Raw genomic sequence first — 23,988 nt, 5'->3', positions numbered from 1 at the left:
GCATCACATCTGTCAGATCACAGCTTTAGTGTTTTAAAAGCAACACTGGGTACAAAGTGTGATACATACATACATTGGAACACTACTCAGTAATAAGTATGAATGAACTATTGATACATGTAACAATTTGGATGACTATCAAATGCATTATGGTAAATGAAAGGAGCCAATCTCAAAAGGTTACATACTGTATGATTCCACTTCTAAGACATACTTGAAAAGAGAATACTATAGTGACAGAACAGATCATTGGTTGTCTGGGATCAGGGGTTGGGGAAGGATATGACTACAAACATATAGCACAAGGGAGTTTTGTTTTTTTTTTAAGGTGGTTATGGGTATTGAACCCGGGACCTCTTACATGAGAAGCAGGTGCTCAAACCACTGAGCTATACCCACTCTCCCACAAGGGAGATTTTTAAGGTGACAGAATGGTTCTGTATTCTGACTGTGCTGGTGGTTAAACAAATCTACACAATTTTTAATTAATAATACTATACATACACACACAAATCAACTTTATTATATTAATTTAAAAAAATAAAGCAACACTTGTTTCTGTAAGCAGGAAAACTTGGCAGAAATGAGAATAGTTAATGAAACTTATTACTATTATTTATATGATTCATTACAGAAGGAAAAAAAAGAAGAAAAGAAGGTAAAAGGTGAAAATATTGGAACAGAAGAGACACATATATGACTTCTGGATGGTTCAATTGTATACCTAAAAACATTAAGGAAATCAACTGAACTGCTGTAGAACTAGTAGGAGTTAATTAAGCAAGGTGACCTACAAGATTTTTTCCTATGACTCGTGTTAGTCGGCCAGTATTTGGGAAATAGCATATGAACCCTAAAGATTCTGCTAACAGTACAAACAGCCCAACTCTGAAATAGTTATTGAATACTTACTACAATCCTATAGTATACACAGACCTGTATCCATCTCTGGAAATATTCTGAACTCCTCTAACACTGCCAGAGTACAGCCTTGAATGCTATCCTGTGAGGTATGTGTTACAGGGGAAAAAATTCCTCCTATTTAAAACCTTTAAGAAGATAGAATCAAAATGTAATTAATATAATCAGTCACCTAAAGAATGAAGCAATCCAGGTATTACTTCAGAGTAGTTATGACATAATAAAAAGAAATGTGGTTCAAAGTAGCTATTACATAATAAAAAGAAATGTGATCTCTAAATTTTATTATACTCTATTTGAAGAACTCATTAACTTGAGCAGAAGAGTCTAAATGGCTTTTATAAAAGAAGGACCCAGAAAGTCAAAATGTTTAGGGAATGAGTTCCTTGACCAAAGAATATCTCCCTGTGGTAGGGGTGCATGCATCACGCTATCATAGCTCGACAACAGTGGCCATCAAGATCATCCAAATCTGTTTGTATTTTCATTTTATGCTCCTTAATCAACCTCATGATTATTATAATTTGGCATTCACTACAAATTTGCCCCCAGGGAAAGAATACAATAAGAGAAGTAACTGATCCTTTTGCAACAATTTTGCAATTCAATTTTTATATGTACGTTTCTTGTGATTTTGATTAGTTTGAGTACTGCTTGGAGACTGATCACTTCTGGATGATCAACTTTCAGATACCAAAAAGCTGTTCTGGAACATGATACCCATACCTCGGAACAGCCACTCAATGGGGAATTCCCACTGTATTGTTTCCCACTCCCAGGCAAATCTATTCTCACCTGAGGCATGTTGTTCAAACAGTTACCTATGGAAATGGAAACAACTCTATTCATTTTCTAGCTACTCTAATACAACACATCACACCATAAGACTGGCCTCTTTAAAAAATGTTTTTCTGATCTCTCAATTAACATGGAACAGGAAGAAATAGAAGGAATAAATGATGTAAGAAAATTTAAAAAGTGAAATGTATAGGGTTAGAAAAGACCTAGAAATGGAAGGGCAGAAGAGAAAAAACATGGTTAAAAAGACGGGAATGAATAAATAGCCCATTGCTATATCTGGACACTTCTACTAAATCATTTTAGCTCACACATACACTTTACCTGACTTACGGTCCTGTTCCTCTTCATCATCTGAATGCCCGCGTTCTTCATCCGAGGCCTGTGGCCGTTCATCATCAGAATTTTGCCTTTTCTCCTCATCAGATATCTGTGGCTGTTCTTCATCATCAGAATTCTGTTTCTCATCATCATTGTCAGAAGCTGCTGGCTGCTCATCATCAGAATTCGCTTTCTCCTCCTCAGACAGCTGCTGCCCCTCATCATCTGAAAGTTGAGGCCTATCCTCATCATCAGTGTTCTGCATTTTCTCATCATCATCAGAATTCTGCAGCTTATCTTCATCAGACCCTTGTGCCCTCTCCTCATCATCAGAATTTTGCATCTTTTCATCATCTGACTGGTCACTCTTATCTTCTCTGCCCCATCTTTCATCATCTGAATGTGCTTTTTCGGAGCCTTCTGCTTCTGAGTGATGGCTCCCTCCATCTGATCTATGACCTTCTTCCTCATCATCATTATGGCCTTCTGATCCACTGCGCTGATCTACATCTGAAGGGTCATTGTCTTCGTGGTCAGAATGCTCAGAAACTTCTGACCTATTGTCTGATCTTTCAGAGTGATTATCACTCCCACTATGATGAGAAGCCCCCTCATCCTCACTGTCATCTCCAAACAGTTCCTTATTACTTGGTTTTCCTGAATCACCTCTTTCATCTTGATCGCTTTCACTTCCAGAGGCATTACTGCCAGAAGCAGCATTCTCTTGATCAGAATCCGAGTCAGATCCAGAATCAGAATCTATGAAAGAAAATTTACACTCAATTTCAAATAAAGATAGGATGGGAAAGGTGGAATAAGGAATTCTAAAAGTCCATCCCAATATAAAAGCAATGAAAAAACTGGCAAAAACTGTTGGAATTAACTTTCTTAGTACTCTATTAACGAGGATAATACACTTATACACAATACAACAAAAAAACAGCCAAAACTCATATATATTTTTTAAAAGGAATTTTTGCCTGTTTTAAATTATCCTGGTTCCATCCCTTACTCACCAACTCAGCAGTGCCTTGAAGATAAATAACTGCTGGCATTCCTGATAAGTAATGGTACCCAGAGAAAGGAACAGACCATATTCACAAAGAATTTTGATAGTTTGTTTTAACCTGGAAGAATAGCTCAAAAGGCTTGAATATATTTCATCTTATTTAGAACTCTCCTAGTGCTGAGGTGCTACCATGGGCATTTGTCAAATACATTTACAGGCAAATGCATTAGTCACTGTTGCCTGAGACAATGGTAATGGTTGGGCAAACAACAGACCTACTGAAGAGCTTAGGTGGAAAGGCTGGGGAATGAGATGATTTGGGAAATAAGGGCCTTAAAAGCTCTCACATATTCCTTGGAACCCAGAAAGCCATGTGCATGCCCAGGGCTGTGTGCATGCTCAGGAAACAACTGAGAAGCCCTAAGCACTCACCTCTGGCTGACTTTCAGGCTCTGAGCAAACAGGAGTTGAAGGCTAGGGCAGGGATGTAAGCTGCCTGGTTGGGTGCTGAAGGCATGCTCCAATACACATACAGATCCAATCTGCAAAGGCTGTGAGACTTCTTTAGTTTGTGGCATTTAAGGAAATCTCTGTCCAACCACTAGCTGACTGCTATGCTAACAGAGCAGAGACTTTTGTGGTTAAACATGACAAAGAACACAGACTTTATAAAATTAGTTTTAAAAAGTCACTAACAAAGAACAACTGCAACAAGCAGCAAAAACAAACTTCAGAGAGAGGGAAGAATGTGATTTCCAGAGATGCCACATTATAATATTGAAAATGTCCAGTGTTCAACAAAAAAAATCATGAGGTATGCAAAGAAACAAGACAGTATGGCCCATATACTGGGGTGGGGGAGCAATGAATAGAAACTGGCCCTGATGCAGCCCAGACATTGAATTTACTAGACAATGACTTCAGGCAGAAATGAAGAATCAGCAAACTTGAAGATAGGTCTACTGATATTATCTAGTCAGAGGAAAAGAAAGAAAAAAAGAATGATGAATAAGGAATAGAGCCTAAAAGGTCTGTAGGACACCATCAAGTATGCCAACATATACATAAGTGGTGTTACAGAAGAAAACAAGAGAGAAAAAGGGGCAGAAAGAATATAAGAAGAAATAATGGGCAAAAATTTCCCAAATTAGTTCAAAGATATGAACTTACACATCCAAGTGCTCAATGAACCCCAAGTAGGATAAACTCAAGAGATCTACACCAAGACATATTATAATCAAACTGTTAAAAGCCAGACAAAGTAAAAATCCTAAAAGCAGTAAGAGAAGAGATTTGTTACATATAGCTGACTTCTCATCAGAAACAGGGAGGCCAGAGGCAGAAGGATATATTCAAAGTACTGAAGAAAAAAAAAAGCAGGATATGCTTGCTTTGGCAGCACATATACTAAAATACTAAAATTGGAATAATAAGTGAAGATAAATATGCCTCCTGTGCAAGGATGATACGCAAATTCGTGAAATGCCCCATATTTTTCTGCTTTAGGTGTCTCTATTAAACATTTATGTAGTTGGATTTGTTGTTGTGGGCTTTGCTCTTAAGAGAGTAATTCAATACTTTGCATAAAAAAAGGAGACATGAACCACAAAAATAGATAAATGGACTCTAGCAAATTTTAAAACTTGTACATCAAAAGACCTTATCAAGAAAGTGAAAAAGCATGGGAGAAAATCATTTGCAAAATGTCTATCTGAAAAGAGTCTAGTATCCAGAATATATAAAGCACTCTTACAACTCAACAAAGACAATTCAATTTAAAAACAAAGCAAAAACTTAAACTGACACTTCTCTAAAGATGTACAAATGACCAACAAGTACATGAATATACTCAACATTTGTAACCATTCTGATGGGTTCCTTCTTTAATACTACCCTGTAGCATAGGGGCCAAATCTTATTTGCCTACAGCACCTAACTGTGGTCCGTGTATGCTCAGCCAACGTGTGTTGAATGATGAACTTGTACACTGTAAAGCTGACTAAACAACCCCATAAAATCTGTGGTGAGCAGTACAAATATGAGAACGTTCTCTCTTGAACTATAACAAATATGCAATACGAATACATGGTATTAACAACAGGGTGGTCTTTGAGAAGAATACACCAAATGGAAGCTACACAGAGTACAGTTAGCAGTAATATTTTAAGGATGTTCTTTCATCATTTGTAACAAATGTTCCACAACAATGCAAGGTATTGGTGGTGGGGTGATACAAGGGAATCCTTTATGTTAAGCATGATTGTTTTCTATACTCACAATTTCTCTAATTAAAAAAAAATTCTTTTTAAGCAATGAGAGTATTTAAAATAAGAGATCTACAATTATGATTGTAAATGAATGGGAAACAACTTTAAATAGATGAGTACACATCAAAGGCTTATATGATGTCTGTACTTAAAAATAAATAGATCTATAACCAATTAGTTTCGTCACAGAGGAGCACCTCGTCCAATATGCCTTAATTTTCAAAAATTCTATTTCCAAAGTTTGTACCAACCTTTGAGTAATAGAATGATAAGTGGACAAACCCTCATCACCCATTTAAAATAAAGAAAAAGCAACTGGCACCTTAATACATGAAACAAAAACACTAGGTCTAGGTAGGCATTCTATTATTATGCCAAGTAACTCCTTTGGTGTCGTTATTTTCCACAAATCTCAGCACCCAGAGAAATGATGAAATATGCTAGGCATCCATGCTACCTTCAGGACAAAAAGCAGCCTTCAAGGACAGGACACCAGATTTGGAAACAAATCCTAGAGAATCTTATCTAATGATAAGACGGAAGAGAGCAGCAATAGACTTCTTATAAAGCAGAACAACCAAGAGAAGCTACTATCTTCCTTATACACTGAGTTTGCATTGGTAAAGCAGTGAAGGTGTACCTTACCAAACTATCACTTCAATTCATCCAATTATTCATCAAATATCCATTAAGTATTTATGAAGGCTTGAGGAAAAGAGAGTATCTTTTCATTATCGTATCTCCAACACCTGCAAAGTAGCTTGAATATGACAAGGGATCAATAAATACTTGTTGAGTGAATGAACAATGTCATGGACATAAGTCATAGGAGGGTTCACATGGACCTATGCTTTTAAGGATGAATGAGATAGAGACAAGTAAAAATGAGGGAGAAAAGAAAACATGAGCAAAGGTCATGGAACACAAGTTAGTATAAAAGGGCTATATACTTTTCTCACTAGAATTTACTGCTCTGTACCTCCACTGGTGCTCCACTCACTACATTATACAAGGTATGCAAAAACTGGAGTTGGAGAAAGTGGAGAACAACAACAGAATAACCGCAATAATTCTTATTGCAAGAATTCTGAATTTGGTCTTAGGCACCTTCCCACTTCAAGTAACTACTATTCATATTTCAAACTTAAATATCCAATCTGCCAGAAATGCTTACAAAGCAAGGATTACCAATACTTCCACACACCATAAACAGACATTCATTCGTTTCATCAACAAATCCTTCATTCCTCCTCTCCAAACACAAATCTCATATGCTTGTCAAATGTAACACCACAAATCCAAGAAATTTTAGTTTCTGCACAGGCTTTCAGAGGACATACTCTTCTCCAGCGCATGTAGCCCTTAGACTTTCCTCCCCCAGACACTACACACTCCCTATCACGCCATGCTCCAGGTTCATTCACGAGGGCATTCTGAGCCCCTCTGTCCACCCCAACCCCATATTCCTGAACACCTCATTGCCATTCATTGACAAACAGCCCATACTCTGCGCTGGCCTGTGCAAGGCAGGACAGAGCAGGACGCCAAGGTTTCTCCCGGAATTGAGCAAGTTCGCCCGTTCCCACATCCCTGCCCCGATGTCCCTTCATTCTACACGTTCCCAGGTGCCGAGCGCTCCACGGACACCCATAACCTCTAGGCGCAGACTCTTTAATTTGTCCCTCCATCTCTGCCAGCCGGGGTTGGGTGCCACCGCCGAGAATCAGGGAGTGCTGAAGCTAAGTGGAGCAAGCGCCACCTCCAGCCCGCGGCGCCCGTGCGTTCGCAGACCCGGAACCGGACGGCGATCCAGCTCCTATCGCGAAAGGCAGGACACACACCCCTCCTCCGAGGCCCAGCCAGTCCCACCTTTACGCTCAGCATCGCTGTCAGCGTCGCTCCCGAACAGGTCCTCCATATCCGCCATTGCCGCGCTCTCCAGATGCTGCCTCAGATGGGGGCGGCTTGCGCTTGTCTTTACGGCACAGAACCAACGAAACGCGACAGTGTCGCAAACATTCGTTTGCAAAGGCTCTTTTCGCTCTGTGACCTAGTTTCCGCGTGCCTGGCGCGCCAACCTATCTCCATCGGGTCTTCTGCGGCTGTAGGGAGGTCAAGCCCCGCCCTCTTGTCACTAGCCGTTCTTACAAGCAAAGATTCTCACCCGGGTCTGGGCGTCCATTTACCTTCCCGCCCTCTTGAGGGCCTCAGACCGTGTTAAATCTTTTGTTTACTGCTGATCAGTGGTTCTTAAAAATTTTTGGCCTCAGGACCCCTTTACACTCTTAAAAATTTTTGAGGGCTTAAACGAACTTTTGTTTATGCGGGGTTATTTCTATTGCCATTTGCTGTATTTGTAATTAAAGCAGAAAATTTAAAAATATTTCATTTAAAAATAATATGTTGACATAAATAACTTTTAGAAATAACTTCTTTTCAAAACCAAAAAATTAGAGCAGCATTGTTTTTACGATTTTGAAAATACGTTTACCGCGTTAAAAGAAGACAGCTGAATTACCAAATATGCTTCATTCAGTCTCTTGATAAGTGTTGTTTTGGTTGAAGTATATGGAAAAAATCTGGCTTCACAAAAAATGTAACTCCTCACACAGAAATGTATGTAACTGGAAAAGGTAAGCTGTCTCAGACCCTCTGAAAGGGTCTTTCTCAAAGGACTCATTGAGAACCGCAGCTGTGGAGAAGTGTTTCTCAAACATGGCTTTTTCATCCTGACCCAGTACAAACGTTCATGTATAAAATTGAAACAAATGTTTCTCAGAACAATACTTCTACTACTAAGATACATTGTGAGACTTTTTACTCTCTTCTATTTTATTCTATTTCTTTTTTTTTAATGTTGGTACAGGGCACCCATGAAATTGATTTCATGATTTACTAATGGGTTGTTTCTGCAGCTAGTAAAACACTTTTCAGAGGGTTCCTCTGACTTGTTTTACAAGAAAAAGTTAAATTTTGCTAGGCTATGTGGCTACGATTTTGCATTATAAAGTCCATTATCAAGATTTTTCATGATAGGTCAGTACTTAGGTCAACTCTTTACAGAGTTTCAAGGAAATGAAGTGGTTTGCACAGGTCATAGAGCTAGGTCTCTTTAGGAAAGTAATAAAATTGTAGTTTTTAAAATGTACATCTTTTGTTAATTATTAAGAGTTTTGATCTTGGACAAACAACAATGGATTTTTGTTTGGAGATTATGAGATAATATTTTTGTTGCAAATAGGAGTGCTTGATAGGGTTCAAATGGATGAGTGTTAAGGGTTGGAATTGGGTATGTTATCAATTCTAGAGCTGTATAAAGTGGATGATATGAGCATAGAGTGATGGATCACCTTAAAACAATTTGGAATACTGGAAAAACAAGTACTCTATTTGATAGTCATTCTGTTTCATTTTCATTTAGAGTACCATCGCCGGATTTTGTCTAGGTTCTTGACTGTGCTGCAGAAATGAATTTCAAGAGCACAGGGGGTGACTTAGGCCAGTGAGTTATCATGGGTCCCAGGTAGAGAGGAAGGGGCTGAAAAGTGATAAAGTGAGCTGACTCATGGCTACAATTTCCCATTATAGATTATAAATGCCCAGGTTTTACTTGTGTGTTGATCCATGTGGGGGAACACAGCGAGAGCAGGACAAAGAAGGCAGGAATAGGTACCGGGACAGGCACCGGGTCAGGGCAAAGGCAAGAGAGTGAGTTTAGGCCTTGTGCCTGCTTTTTGAACCGTTAATTATTCCACCCTTTTGTTAATGGCATAGGAGGAGTCCCAGCTGTTTGCTGTTTTAATTGACTACCCGGCCCATTAATCCCCTGGGAGGGAACAATGATAAAATTCTAGGGGAATATATGGGGCTTCTCCTGTTCTGGAGGAAATCTTGTTCTGAATGGCTGAATTTTGAGGAGGGTCTTCCAGCAGCCATCTTGAGGGTATTGACATCCATGCGGACTCTTTGCCAAGTTCCAGATCCATGTATTGATTCCCTGTCTTACTAGCCGGCTGCAGTACTGTCCTTGAAAAGTACACTGATTAAATCTTAATAAATTGAATTACAATGAAGAGTGCTGAATCATCCTGTGTATATTCTGACTAGAAAATTAATGTTTTTCCTGTAAGAATAGTGGCTTTTTAATGGTTTTGGTTTTGGTTTTGGTTTTGCTATACTTTATGCTGACCATTGCTCTTCTACTCCTTGTCTTTCTTCATACAGGATATAAGGCTCGTGATAAGATTTCAGCTAACTCAATCACAGTCATATTCCAGTACTGCTTGACTGAGCATTAATCTCTTCATTTACTCCCGGAGCTGGAGAATTTCATCCTATTGGATTAGTGCTTGCCTAATTTAACTCTGGGTATTGAGATGATCTCTTGATTTGCTCCAAAGAGGGAGAATTTCATCTATTAGATGTGTATCTGAATAAATCAATTCCAGAGTAGCTTTACCATCTTTGTTTCCAGGTTTTTGAGAGACTTGTCTCTTTTACCCAATGTACTGTCTTCAAAAGATGAAGATGGGGAAACAGATGTGGTTCAAGCAATTGGGCTCCCGTCTACCATATAGGAGGTCCAGGGTTCAATACCTAGGACCTCCTGGTGAAGGCAAGCTGGCCATGTGGTGAGCTGGCCCATGCAGAGTGCAAGCCTGCACAGAGTGCTACCTCACACAGGAGTGTTGCCCTGCATAGGAGTGCTGGCCCACGCAGAGAGCTGGCACAGCAAGATGATGCAATAAAAAGAGATATTAGGAAAGATAATAAGAGATGCAGCAGACCAGGGTGCTAAGGTGGCACAAGAGATGAACACCTCTCTCCTACTCCAGAAGGTCCCAAGATCAGTTCCCAGAGCTGCCTAATGAGAATACAAGCAGACACAGAAGAACACACAGCATATGGACACAAAGTAGGCAATGAAGGGAGGGGGGAGAAATAAATATATAAAAATCTTTTCGGTGGCAGACTTGGCCCAGTGGTTAGGGCATCTGTCTACCACATGGGAGATCTGCAGTTCAAACTCTGAGCCTCCTTGACCCATGTGCATCTGGCCCATGCACAGTGCTGATGCACGCAAAGAGTGCCGTGCCACACAGGGGTGTCCCCCATGTAGGGGAGCCCCATGCGTAAGGAGTGCGCCCCGTAAGGAAAGCCACCCAGCACGAAAGAAAATGCAGCCTGCCCAGGAATGGTGCCACACACACGGAGAGCTGACACAACAAAAAGAAACACAGATTCCCGTGCCGCTGACAACATCAGAAGCAGACAAAGAAAACGAAGACACAACGAATAGACACAGAGAACAGACAACTGGGGTGGGGGCGGGAAGGGGAAATAAATAAATAAATAAATCTTTTTAAAAAATCTTTTCAAAAAAAGATTAAGATGGATCCTCAAAATAGAGGTCAGTAGTCAACACAGTATCTGTAGTCAAAGAAAAAATATTCAAGTTGAATATATAACACAAACAGTATATTATTACAAATGTTTTTATAGGGTAACACATTTTTCTTTAATTCATAAAATACATGATCACATCAAAAAAAGGAGGGTGTTTTTAAGTCTGTATAACATCTTAAAGATTAGAGGAAAACCAACAGCTTGATTAAACAGAATACATAACTGAAAAGTTCATTCCTTTATGGTAAACTGCCACTCCACAGGAGACTCACGTGACTTATCTCTGATTACTTTGTGGAAGGGACTGGCCTTTAGAAAGGAACAAACTGCAAGGTTTCTCTCTATAGCAATAAGTAAACAGTGGGCCAGCCCATTTCTTGGAAGACCCAGAGCATTCACTCTCAGTCTGCTTTTATTAGGTTCTTTATTAAATTGGGTTCCTGCAATGGGTGTTGTTGGGGATTGAAGCATGTCCCCTACAAAGACATGTTTGAGTGCTAACCCCCAATCCAATGGGTATGAACCCATTTGTAAATAGGACCTTTGAAGAGTTCTAAGGTGTAGACTCATTTGTGAATAGGTTTTTGTTTGTTTGTTTTTTACTTTATTTCAACTTTAAACTATAAAATAACAGACAAAAGGCAGTTTAACAAATTATGGAAGCATTGCTTTAAAAAAAATCCTTCCCAGGCATATTTATCTTAAGCCTAAAAACAAACTCAGTGGTTTCTTTAGTGTTCCAAAAGATGAATAAATAAGCACAGATTGGTTAAATGACATGACCAAGGTCTCCTTGTTAATGAAGGAAATGAAAAAAAAAATGCTTGATCATATTCACATCTCATAAAACTAAATCCCGTATTCCTTTTTTTTACCTTTCATATTGATACAGTACCTTCTTTGTCTTTGCTAAAAAAAAATTACAATATTACTGTTAACTGTAGTCTCTAAGTTCATTAGTTGTATTTTTCCCATGTATCACAATATTCTTAACACCTTGTAATGGTGTTGTATTATTAACCATAATCTTCATCTACCACTCAAATTTACAGTCCCTAGATTATACTCTAACTGTATTGCAATTGATATTCACCTCCCTAAACTACCCCTTTCAGCCATAATCACATCTATAAACCAGCAGTGTTAGTTATACTCATTATAATGTGTTACCTCAACTTTATCCATTTCCACATTTTACAATCAGCCTTATTAAACATTCTATACACATTCAACAACAGCTCCCCTTTCTCAACCCATGTTCTCTCACCTTCTATCCTCTCCTCTATAGTTTAACTCCATAAATTTACTCATCATATTTAGTTCATATCAGTGAGAGCATACAATATTTGTCCTTTTGTGTCTGGCTTATTTCACTCAACATAATATTTCAAGGTTCACCCATGTTGTCATATGCATCCCAAGTTTATTTCCTCTGACAGCTGAATAGTATTCCATCGTATATATATACCACATTTTGTTTATCCATTCACCAGTTGACAAGCACTTGGTTTATTTCTATCTTTTTTTAGCAATTATAAATAGTGCCACTATGAACATCAAAGTGCAAATATCTATTCTTGTCCTCCCTTTTAGTGCTTCTGAATATATTCCTAGTAACAGGATCGCGGGATCACAAGGCAATTCTATATTTAGCTTCCTGAGGAACTGCCAAACTGTCTTCCATAGATGCCGCAACAGTTTTACGCTCTCACCAACGTAAAGAAGTGTTCCTATTTCTCCACATCCTCTCCAGCACCTGTAGTTTTCTCTTTTGTTTGTTTGTTTGAATAATGGCCATTCTGTAAGGTGTGAAGTGATATCTCATTGTAGTTTTGATCTGCATTTCCCTAATAACTAGTGATGTTGAGCATCTTTTCATGTGCTTTTGCCTATTTATATTACCTCTTTGGAGAAATGTCTATTCAAGTCTTTTGACCGTTTTTAAACTGGGTTGCTTGTCTTTTCATTGTTGAGTTGTGTGATAGCTTTTTATAACATGGAAATCAAACCCTTATCAGATATGTGGTTCCCATAAATTTTCCATAAATTTTCTGTCAATGAGTAGGCTGCCTTTTCATCTTCTTAACAGTCATTTGAAGCACAAAAGTGCTTAATTTTGAGGCAATCCCATTTATCTGTTTGTTCTTTCATTGCTTGTGCTTTGGGTACAAGGTTTAAGAAACCACCACCTATCACAAGATCTTGAACATGTTGAACATGTTTTGCTACATTTTTTACTTTTTTTTAAAATGTTACCAGGGCTGGGAATTGAACCTGAGACCTCATATGTGAGAAGCCCAGGACTCAACCACTGAATCACTTCAGCTTCCTCTCTACATTTTCCTCTAGACGTTTTATGGTTCTAGCTTTTAAATTTAGACCCTTGATCCATTTTGAGTTAATTTTTGTATAAGGTGTGAGTAGGGGTCCTCTTTCTTTTTTTTTAGCTATAGATATCCAGTTTTTCCAATACCATTTTTTTGAGTAGACTATCCTGACCCAGCTGGGTGGGTTTGATAGCCTTGTCAAAAATCACTTGACTGTAGATGTGAGGGTCTTCTTCTGAGTTCTCAGTTTGGTTCCATTGGCCAATGTATCTATCTTTATGCCAGTACCATGCTTTTTTTTTTTTTTTACCACTATAGCTAGGTAAATTACTTTAAAGTCGGGAAGTGAGAGTCCTCCAACTTTGTTCTTATTTATAAAGATAATTTTGGCTATTTGGGGGCCCTTACCCTTCCAAATAAATTTAATATTTGGCCTTTCCAATTCTGCAAAAAAAGGCTATTGGAATTTTTATTGGGACTGCATTGAATCTGCAAGTCAGTTTAGGTAGAATTGACATTGAGAAGATATTTTGTCTTTCAGTCCATGAACAAGAAATTGACCTTCCATTTATTTAAATCTTCTTTGGCTTCTTTTAGATTACTAAATTCTCTGAATACACGTCCTTTACGTCCTTAGTTAAGTTTATTCCTAAATATTTGATTCTTTTAGTCACTATTGTAAATGGACCTTTTTTCTGACTTCTCCCTCAGTTTGCTCATTAATATAGAAATGCTATTAATGTTTGCTTATTAATCTTGTATCCCACCACTTTGCTGAAGTCATCTATTATTATAGTTCTAGTAGCTTTGTTGTAGATTTTTCAGGATTTTCTAGGTATAGAATCATATAATCAGTGAATAGTGAAAATTTTACTTCTTCCTTTCTTATTTGGGTGCCTTTTATTTCTTTTTCATGCCTAATTGCTCTAGCTAGAACTTCTAGCACAATATCTAATAACAGTGGAGATGGGCCTTCTTGTCTTGTTCCCAGTCTCAGGAGGAAAGCTTTCAGATTTTCACCATTGAGTACAATGTTAGCTGTGGGTTTTTCATGTATGCACTTTATCATATTGAGAAATTTCCCTTCTATTCCTATCTTTTGAGTGTTTTTATCAATAAAGGATGTTGTATTTTGTCAAATGCCTTTTCTGCATCAGTTAAGATAATAATGTAATTTTTCTTCTTCAATTTATTAATGTGCTGTATTATATTGATTTATTTTCTAGTGCTGAACCACACTTGCATACCTGATATAAAACCCAGTTGATCGGGAAACGAACTTTGGCCCAGTGGTTAGGGCGTCCGTCTACCACATGGGAGGTCCGCGGTTCAAACCCCCACCCCACCCCCCCACCCCCCACCCCCCCCCCCCCCCCCCCCGCCTCCTTGACCCATGTGGAGCTGTTGAGCAGTGCTGATGCGCGCAAGGAGGGCCCTGCCACGGAGGGGTGTTCCCCGTGTAGGGGAGCCCCACGCGCAAGGAGTGCGCCCCGTAAGGAGAGCCGCCCAGCAGGAAAGAAAGTGCAGCCTGCCCAGGAATGGCGCCGCCCACACTTCCCGTGCTGCTGACAACAGAAGCGGACAAAGAAACAAGACGCAGCAAAAAGACACAGAAAACAGACAACCGGGAGAGGGGAGGGGAATTAAATAAATAAAAATAAATCTTTAAAAAAAAAAAACCCACTTGATCATGATGTATAATTCTTTTGACCTGCAATTGGGTTCAGTGTGAATTTTGTACTTAGTGACTGTATTAAAAGTTAAATTAAATTAAATTAAAAAGTAAATACATACCAAATTTTTAGTAGTTCTTATTAACTCTGGATGCTGAGGAATTTTTTGCCTTCCTTTCTATGTTTTTCAGACTTTCTACAACAAACATGCCTTGATTTTAGAATAAAAGCAGGGGGTGGGCATGGGATCTTTGTCTAAGGAGTACGTTCTTTTTCTTTTTTTTTTTTAAGATTTTATTTATTTCTCTCCCCTTTCTCCCTACCCTCGTTGTCTGCTCTCTGTGTCCGTTTAGGGCATGTTCTTTTGTGTCAGCTTGCTTTCTTGTCAGGCGACACCAGGAATCTGTGTCTCTTTTTGTTGTGTCAAGTTGCTGCATCTTAATAATAAGCAAGTGTGCGGTGTCACTCCCAGGCAGGCTTGCACTTTTCATGTGGGGCGGCTCTCCTTGCAGGGCACACTCCTTGTACGTGGGGCACCCCTATGCAGGGGGCACCCCTGCGTGGCATGGCACTCCTTGCATGCGGCAGCACTGCACGTGGGCCAGCTCACCACACAGGCCAGGAGGCCCTGGGTATCAAACCCCTGACCTCCTATACGGTAGGCAGATGCTCTGTCAGTTGAGCCACATCCACTTCCCTAGGGAGTACATTCTTTATTCAAACTATAGTTTCTCTACTAATTTGGCATTTAAGATTCTACAAAAAACAGAGGACTTTAAAGTCTGAAGTAGTAAATCTAAGGTTCATAGACTAATAAAGTTATTATCTCTATGAAGGGAAAATGTATACTGTATAAACTGAGAACCATATTAGTTGCCTCAAATAATCTTTTTGTATAGGAGCACTGTTTACCCAGTTAGAATGACAAAAGCCAATTGAATGTAAAGCTAATTATCCATGGAATAATTTTTAGGCTATCAAGGAAAAGACAGAAAATATACATCTTAATCAAATTTCAGCTGTTTTCCAAAATGATGGCAAATAACCTTTTTCCAAACTTCTTTCCTGTCAACATTAATCTAAATCACTTTTGTTTAAGATTTAAGTGTCAGCTCCAAAGCACTAGTAAATAATTGTTCCCTATGCAAATGAGAGTTTGGACAAGCAAGTTAGAGTTTGAAAAATGTTCCAGTACATTTCCTATGAAAATTCCCAGTTATGTTAAGAAAAAAGAACAGAAGAAAGGTAATGAATGAGAAACTATTTCTTAGGACTGAAGCAAAGATTGTCCTTTTGAAACTTTTCCTCTTGAATAGAGAGTTAGGTTTAGGCAGTGGCTTCCTTGAATAGGAAGTATTTCGGTCCCTCTCCCAAGCTAGGGGTTACCAAGGAGCCATGTCCTTAAAAGACCTGTGCAGCAGATGGGATGAGGTCAGTATACTCAATGCAGGAAGAGCGGGAACTAAATCTACTGGGGAAGGAATTAGAAGGAACAAAGAAGGGCAGAGAAAGGAGGGGATTATGGTATAGGTTGTTGATGTAGAGGAAGCTAAATAAGAAAAGCGATATGAAGCAAGGGAGTAAACTAAGAATACCAAAGAAACTGAGAAGAATATAGAAGAGAAAAGAAAGAAAAAACAGATTTTTGAAAGGAAAAAAAAAAAACTGGAAAGGAGGAACCATCTACAAGAAAAGAAGATAGACATTAAAACAACAAAATGCAGCTCACAGTAAAATAGTACTGAGGTAGGGGAATATTGAAACAAAAACGGGAAAACACCTCAATAGTATAACTGAAGAGACAGAGAAATTCAAGATATTTACAGACTCTCCTGCCCACCATTACTTTTATTTTTCACAAATCAAAAGGAACCACTAGGGAAACAGATATAGTTCAAGTGGTTGAGCACCTGCTTCCCATGTATGAGGTCCTGGGTTCTTACCCCAATACCTCTTAAAAAAAAAAAAAAGGCATTACGGTATTAAAACCCTTAATAGTAATACTGCAAAGGGCCACAAGATGGTGATGGTATACCCTGAAAAAGAACTAATGCAGCTGCAAAATGAGATACGCACATACACATGCACACACATATCCTTACCACTTTTTCCTTAACAAGAAATGGCATGGGTCTGGGAGCAAAAAAAAGAGAGTTGACAAGCACTACCTTTAGACAATAATAAAAATACTTCTTAAAAACTTAGCAATTTTTATTCATTTGGTGTCTCTTTTTTCCCCAATTAAAAAAAAAAACAGTACTTTTCAAACTGTCGGACACTAAGGAAACTATTTCAACTATAGGCACTTAGATTTTTCAATTTCTGTTGGTTAAGTGATACATTTAAGTAAAGTAACTGTTAAGCCTGGGGAATTTTTTGTATTTTTCTTGGGCTCCATAAAATGAACTTTCCCTAAATAATTCAGGGAAGGATTTATTTCCTTGACTGCAATTTCTTTCCTTAGTCATTATGGAAATGACAATCATGGTTAATCCCTTACTTCAAATGGGTGAGCCATTTTAATTTAATAATGATTCATACTGATATATAGATATGTTTAGCTTTCAAATGCAAAAACATACTGTAGACACTTCTTATCTGCTACTCAACAGAGAATCAAAATTTGGATGGAGGGGGTAGGATAGAATCCTGGGCCTACAATGCCAAGAAGTAACTAAAGGAAAAACAATTAAAGGTTATTCTAGGGCCGTAAGTGTCTATTTGCAAAATAAATATTAGTCATTAGAAATATTATTTTTTCTTAATTAGCTTCAAGTATATCCTTAAAAAGCAAAACTCAATTCTCAAACTGATCTGAAGCTGGCAATAGGTATCAAATGTCATAAAAAATTTCTTACTTTTGACTCTGGAATTCAATGTCAAGTAATTTATCTTAGGAAAATAAGAGATTCACACAAGGATGTACAAGGTGTTTATAATAGCATCATTTATAATAGTGAAAAACATTGGAAACACCATAGTAGAGAATTGAGCAAATAAATTATCATACATCCATAAAAAGGAATACTATGCAATCTATTTAAATAATATTTTACTGGACATTCTTACGTACTAGTGGTGAGAGTAGAAAAATGGTACAATATTTTGAAAGGGTTGGTTTTATCTATCTAAATGGGAAATGGGTATATATTATTTAATCAACATTTCCATGTCAAAAAATGTTCTGAAAATACAACCTGACAGATATAAACACATATTGTCAAAGTACTCACCTAAACTTAGTTTATAATAGCCAGAAATTGAATTGAAATACCCATCAACAAAAGAATTGTTCAAGTAAATTATTTATGCAACATTTAGAAAAGATTAGGTAAATAAATGTGTATTGAAGAGAGGAGCATTATATATTGTTGAGTCAGGTGTGGTGACCACACCACAAGTTTTCTATGTTTATGTAAATATTTACATATTCAGAGAATGTCTGGGAGGCTATACATACAATTGTATACTGGGCAATGTTTAGCAACCAGCTTTCCAGAAGAAAATAAAAGCCTGCTATGTGGTGTTTGTCAATTTCTATGAAATAAATACTCAAGCTAATTCCAAGCTATTAGCATATAGTTATTGAATATGGATTTGGGAAGAGATGCACACAATCAGTTCAAATGAGCCAGTACAAGCAGTCTCTCTAGCACACCTCTCTATCTTTAGGCAGTGGGATAATGGGAAGACTTTCATATCCTACTTCTTCTGTGTCTGTTTGCATTTTTACATTGATATTGTATTACTATTTAATCAACAAAAATAGTTAAAGAATTAAATTACCACCTTGGAAAAACAATCATTTTTAAAGGACTATTTAAAGACCTGGGAAGATGTTCAAGAAATATTGTGGCCTAAACACAGTATATCACAAAGCAGAATCTTGTGTGATCCCAATTTCATTAAAAGATATACATATATAATTTTAAAATTATGATATACCCCTCTTTTTTTTTTATTTCTCTCCCCTTCCCCGCCACCACTCCCCAAGTTGTCTGCTCTCTGTGTCCATTCTCTGTGTGTTCTTCTGCGTCCGCTTATCTTATCAGCGGCACCCAGAATCTGTGTCTCATTTTATTGCATCATCTTGCTGTGTCAGCTCTCCGTGTGTGCAAAGCCATTCTGGGCAGGCTGCACTTTTTTCGCCCTGGGCAGCTCTCCTTACGGGGCGCACTCCTTGCACATGGGGCTCCTCTATGCAGGGGACACCCCTGTGTGGTTCGGCACTCCTTGCGCGCATCAGCACTGTGCATGGGCCAGCTCATCACACAGGTCAGGAGGCCCTGGGTTTGAACCTCGGACTTCCCATGTGGTAGACAGACGCCCTATCCATTGGGCCAAATCTGCTTCCCTCATTAAAAGATATAAGTATATGCGTACACATACGTTTGCACAGGAAGATGCCTGAATGGAAAATAAGCTAAAATGTATGTGGAGGTTATAGCTGAGTGATTTTATTTTTGTCTTACTTTTCATAATCTCCCATGTTTTCTACAAATGCTTTTATATTTATGAAATGCTTTTATAATTAAAAAAAGATATCACAATATACAAAACACTGCTTTTGTCCTGTTCTCACTGCTTAGAAAGCAATTTATTCCTTTTGGATTGCTCTAACTACTGTAATCACAGTGCATGACTATCTTAGAATACAGATGAGTGGAATCTTTTCTATTTTTCTCTCTTTCAAAGGTAAAAGGGGAGGAGGCTTAGGTTTTATTTATGTGGCCCAAGATTTTTAAATATAGAAACATATCTCCTGACCTTAACCAGAAAAAAAAATTTGCCCAATCCTTTACTCTCTGTTACTACCACACTCCTCACCCAAATTTCTGCCCAACTTACTCTAACAGCCTTTTAGGTTCTCTTTCTCTGTTTCTAGTCTCCCCTCAGTACAGTCCATATTAGAATTAGAAATAATTAGGGCAATCTATATGCATGTTCCCAAAAGTTTGATCATCTTAAAGTACGACTTCCATTTTCATTTTGCTCAAAAGTCTTTAATGGCAGATTGCAAAAGAGTATTTATAGTATGATTCCATTTTTGTACTAATATTACTGTACATATTACTATATGTACAGAAAAATATCTGGAAGAATATGTATGAAATTATTACCAGAGTTTTTCTCTGAGAGAAGTGAGATTATATGAGAATTTTACATTCTAATTTCTATGTTCCTGGAAAGTTTTTATGAAAAGTCTTGATTACTTTTATAATGAGAAAAGAAATGAGTGGGGGGTGAAGGATGAAGTCCAAACTGTTCTCTTTTATCCAAATGCCTACTTTCAAAATCTACCTATTCAACAAAACCCACCCAGTCTACTCCATCTGCCTCACAGATTACCCACTTTTCTGAATTTCTACAGCACTTCCTGACTTTGGCACTTACCTTTGCATTTTTTCACACATTGGATTATGTATTAGTCAGTCAAAGGGGTGCTGATGCAAAATACCAGAAATTGGTTGGTTTCTATAAAGGGTATTTATTTGGGGTAGGAGCTTACAGATACCAGGTCATAAAGCATAAGTTATTTCCCTCAACAAAGTCTATTTTCACATGCTGGAGTAAGATGGCTGCCAACATCTGTGTGGGTTCAGGCTTCCTGGGTTCCTCTGGGCTTAGCTCCTCTGTTTTCTCCACAAGATCAGCTGTAGACTATGAGGCTCTCTAGTCTTTGCCTCTCTCCACAAGGTCAGCTGTAGACTATCAGGTGAACGGCTCTGTCTCTTTCCCTGCGGCTCCAGCTTCAGCTTCAAACTCCAACATCAAAACTCCAACATTAAAAGCCCTTGCATCAAAAGCTCCAACTCTGTCCTTTCCCATGCCTTCTATCTGTGCCCAATGCCCTAATGATGTGGCCCAATCAAAGCCTTAATCATCACTCAATCATGCCCAATAATAGGCCAGATTACAAACATAATCCAATATCTATTTTTGGAATTCATAACCATAATCAAACCACTACAGATTATAACATTATTTAAGCCATTTCTCAATTACTTTATGGTTACTGAAGAATGGGGATTATGCTTATTCTTCATATCCCCCAAAGTGCCTAAAGAGTGCTGGACCTATAGCAGATGGTCCCTAAATATTTATTAAATTTGCTTTAAAAGCCAACATCTAAGGAAATTGAAATATTCAATTTCAATATGAATATGACTATTAAAAAGAATATGGAATGTAGGTATACAGAATATGTTAGGGAAAAAAAGAAAACATAAAATGGAGTTTAAAAATACTGGCTAAAGAGAAGCAATTAAAAAAATTAGAAGAAACATTTGGAATATAAAATACTATAGGAGCTTCCTGTGGCTGCCTTAACAAATTATGACAAAACTTGGTGGCTTAAAGCGACAGAAATCCATTCTTTCACAGTTCTGGAGGCCAGAAGTCTGAAATCATTATTACTGGGCTAAAATCAAAGTATTAGTAGGACCTCTGGAAGGTTTTGGGGGAGTCCATCCCTTGCCTCTTTTAGCTTCTGGTAGCCACCAGCACTTCTTGGCTTGTGGCCACATCATTCCAATTTCTGTCTCCATGGTCACATGGCTTCTCTGCTTCTGTCTGTCAAATCTCCTTCTGTTTCCCTTTTATAAGGATAGATTTATTGTATTTAGGGCCTGTCTGGATAATCCAGGATAATCTCCCTATCTCAAAACCCTTAAATTAATTTCACCTGCAAAGTCCTTTTTTTTTTTTTTTTCTTTGCCACATGAAATAACATCCATAGGTTCTAGGGACTAGGACATGAACATCTTTTGGGTGACCATTATTCAGTCTAACACTGATACACACTAGTTAGAGTTCTATTGAGATACAGGACAGCCTTTTCACAGTCCTCAGCCTGATTTACTCCACCCAGTTCCTTCAGTTTCAAGGCATGATATATAAACTGAAGCTTAAAATTCTTTAAAATGCCAACTCTAATAATTTGGTTAGCAATATCTACCAGATCACTAGGGACAAAAAGAGATCTAAGAGCAGTAGGATTAAGTATAGGGAAAAGAAAACCAGAAACACCCATATTTTTGGCTACTGAACACAGTAAGATTAGTACCACTCTAAGATTAATTTGATGAAATCATTCATTGCACATTCACAGTGTGCTATTATACCAAGAACTGTGATAATAACACAAAAGAATTAGAAAACACATCTGAGTCGAAGAGTCTGCAATCTAATGATCTGCCTTGTACTGAAGGAAAAAAATAGGACAAAGTAGCCTGGATTTTTCATAATGCCCTACTTTGGAACAGATTATGAGAATCCAGGCTAAGATGACACATAAGAAGGATGTCTCCTACTGCAGTTACATAACTATAATCAAGAGTGAGGAATTGGGGCCATCTCTCTCCAGGTGAAAGTATGATTTTATTCACTATGGAAAGTAATGCATATATCCTAGGGAAAATCATATTTTTGGTTCCACATATGTTGAGTTAAGAAATGAGAAAATGTCTGTTTTGTCATTTAAAAAATTTAGAATGGTGTACCATTTGGGCAGAATAAAAACATAGGCTTCCATTTTGTTCCTTGTTTTGAGAATATATTTTATCTCTTGGCATATCAATACAACCCATTGCATAATGTTGGAAAAAAGATAAATACCTCTTCTTTCCTGTCATTTAAATGAGAAAAAATAAGTATCTCTCTCTACTGTGAGGTAGAAAATTTAGGTCTTATGCTAGGCAGGACTACTAGGAAGCTTGATTTTTTGGCTTAGTTTTTTTTTCTTTTTATTTTTTTAAGATTTGTTTGTTTATTTATTTATTTGCCCCCCCCCCTTGCCACTTGCTTACTGTATGTTCTCTGTGTCCACCCTCTACACACTCCTCTGTGTCTGTGCATCTCCTTTTGTTGCATCATCTTGCTGCGCCAGCCCTCTGTGGGCACACAGGTCTTCAGCTTAAAGGCAGGCCAGCTTGCCTTCACAAGGAGGCCCCAGGATGCAAACCCAAGGCCTACCACATGCTAGACAGAAGCCCAATTGGTTGAGCCACCTCTATATCCCTAATTGTTTTTTTAACAGTGTGCTACATGAAGAAAAGTTAATAAAAATCTTTTTTTAAAAAAGATTTATTTTATTTCTCTCCCCTTCCCCCTCCCCACATTGTCTGCTCTTCTGTGTCCATTCACTGTGTGTTCTTCTGGGTCTGCTTGCATTCTTGACATGTGGGACTGGGAAACTGGGTCACTTTCATATTGCATCATCTTGCTGTGTCAACTCTCCATGCGTGTGGCTCCACTACTGGGTGGACAGCGCTTTTCTTGCACGGGGCGGCTCTTCTTGAAGGGCACACTACTTGTGCATAGGGCTCCCCTACATGGGGGACACCCCTGCATGGCACGGCACTCCTTGCACATGGCAGCAGTGCGCATGGGCCAGCTCACCACATGGGTCAGAAGGCCCTGGGTATTGAACCCTGGATCCTCCATATGGTAGGCGGGTGCTCTATCTGTTGAGCCACAACCACTTCCCAATAAAAATCTTTAATATATTTCAATTCAACAAACATTATAGACCACATATGATGTGCAAGGTTTGTAGAAAGTAAAAAGGTGAAAAAAAGAAATGATACTTGTAACCAAGGAACTAGCTTCCAGGCTCCCAAGAGAACATTTGTAATAGGTGCATACAAAGTCCTATGATGGTCCAGAGTTGGGGAGATCAGCAAAAGGTTTTTATGAGGGAGGTAGCACGTGAAATGGATTTTGAAGAATATGTACAGTTTTGGAAATGCAATGAGAGGCTGGACCACAGTAGAATCAGCATGAGCAAAGACACAGAGGTAGGATGATTCAGGATACATTTAAGGAAAATGAATAAATAATCTTTTCTTTCTAGGTTCTTGGGTCTATACAGCTTTAGGACATTTGAAGTGTTTTCCTATGAGAAATAGAACAACAAAAAATTAGTGGTAACTGAAGTTCCATTTAAGCTAACCTAGCAAGATTTAACAAAGTTCTGAAAGGAAGAGGAAAAGGAAAGAGGGAAAAGAAAATGGCCATGTTTAAGCAAGACACCTTTTCCCTAAATATACATGCCTTTATCTATTTATTATCCTGAATTCTCCACTGAAAAGAATGGTAAAAGAGGGAAATTTTTAGTTAAGAAACCTGAATTTTTTGGCCTGTGTGAGCCATGATGATTCAGAAGGAAGTGTGATGGAGGCCATCACAGGTAAGGAATGAACTAAGGAAGCAGCATGGGATCTCGTGGCAAATTTGAATTTAACATACACAATGGGAGAAATAGG

The 23,988-nt window shown here is 38.2% G+C and overlaps 1 protein-coding gene and 1 non-coding gene across 2 annotated transcripts in view; one reads left to right on the top strand and one right to left on the bottom strand.

The window, feature by feature from the left end:
- Positions 1–7,414, bottom strand: part of LEO1 (LEO1 homolog, Paf1/RNA polymerase II complex component) — a 32,464-nt gene extending 25,050 nt beyond the window's left edge. The window contains exons 1-2 of the mRNA XM_004462147.5: positions 7,186–7,414; positions 2,044–2,799 (exon numbers count right to left, since the gene is read on the bottom strand). Coding sequence (XP_004462204.1) covers positions 2,044–2,799; positions 7,186–7,243 — 814 coding nt within the window. The 5' untranslated portion in view covers positions 7,244–7,414. The remainder of the gene's footprint in view (positions 1–2,043; positions 2,800–7,185) is intronic.
- LOC111765034 (U6 spliceosomal RNA) lies at positions 4,443–4,546 on the top strand. The gene has a single exon (XR_002797496.2). It is a non-coding gene; the product is annotated as a U6 spliceosomal RNA (small nuclear RNA).
- Positions 7,415–23,988: the final 16,574 nt, after the last annotated feature.

The sequence above is a fragment of the Dasypus novemcinctus genome, chromosome 3 (assembly GCF_030445035.2).
Source record: "Dasypus novemcinctus isolate mDasNov1 chromosome 3, mDasNov1.1.hap2, whole genome shotgun sequence".
NCBI lineage: Eukaryota > Metazoa > Chordata > Mammalia > Cingulata > Dasypodidae > Dasypus > Dasypus novemcinctus.
The sequence above is the reverse complement of the archived record's forward strand: the minus strand, read 5'-3'. Positions and strand labels throughout refer to the sequence as shown.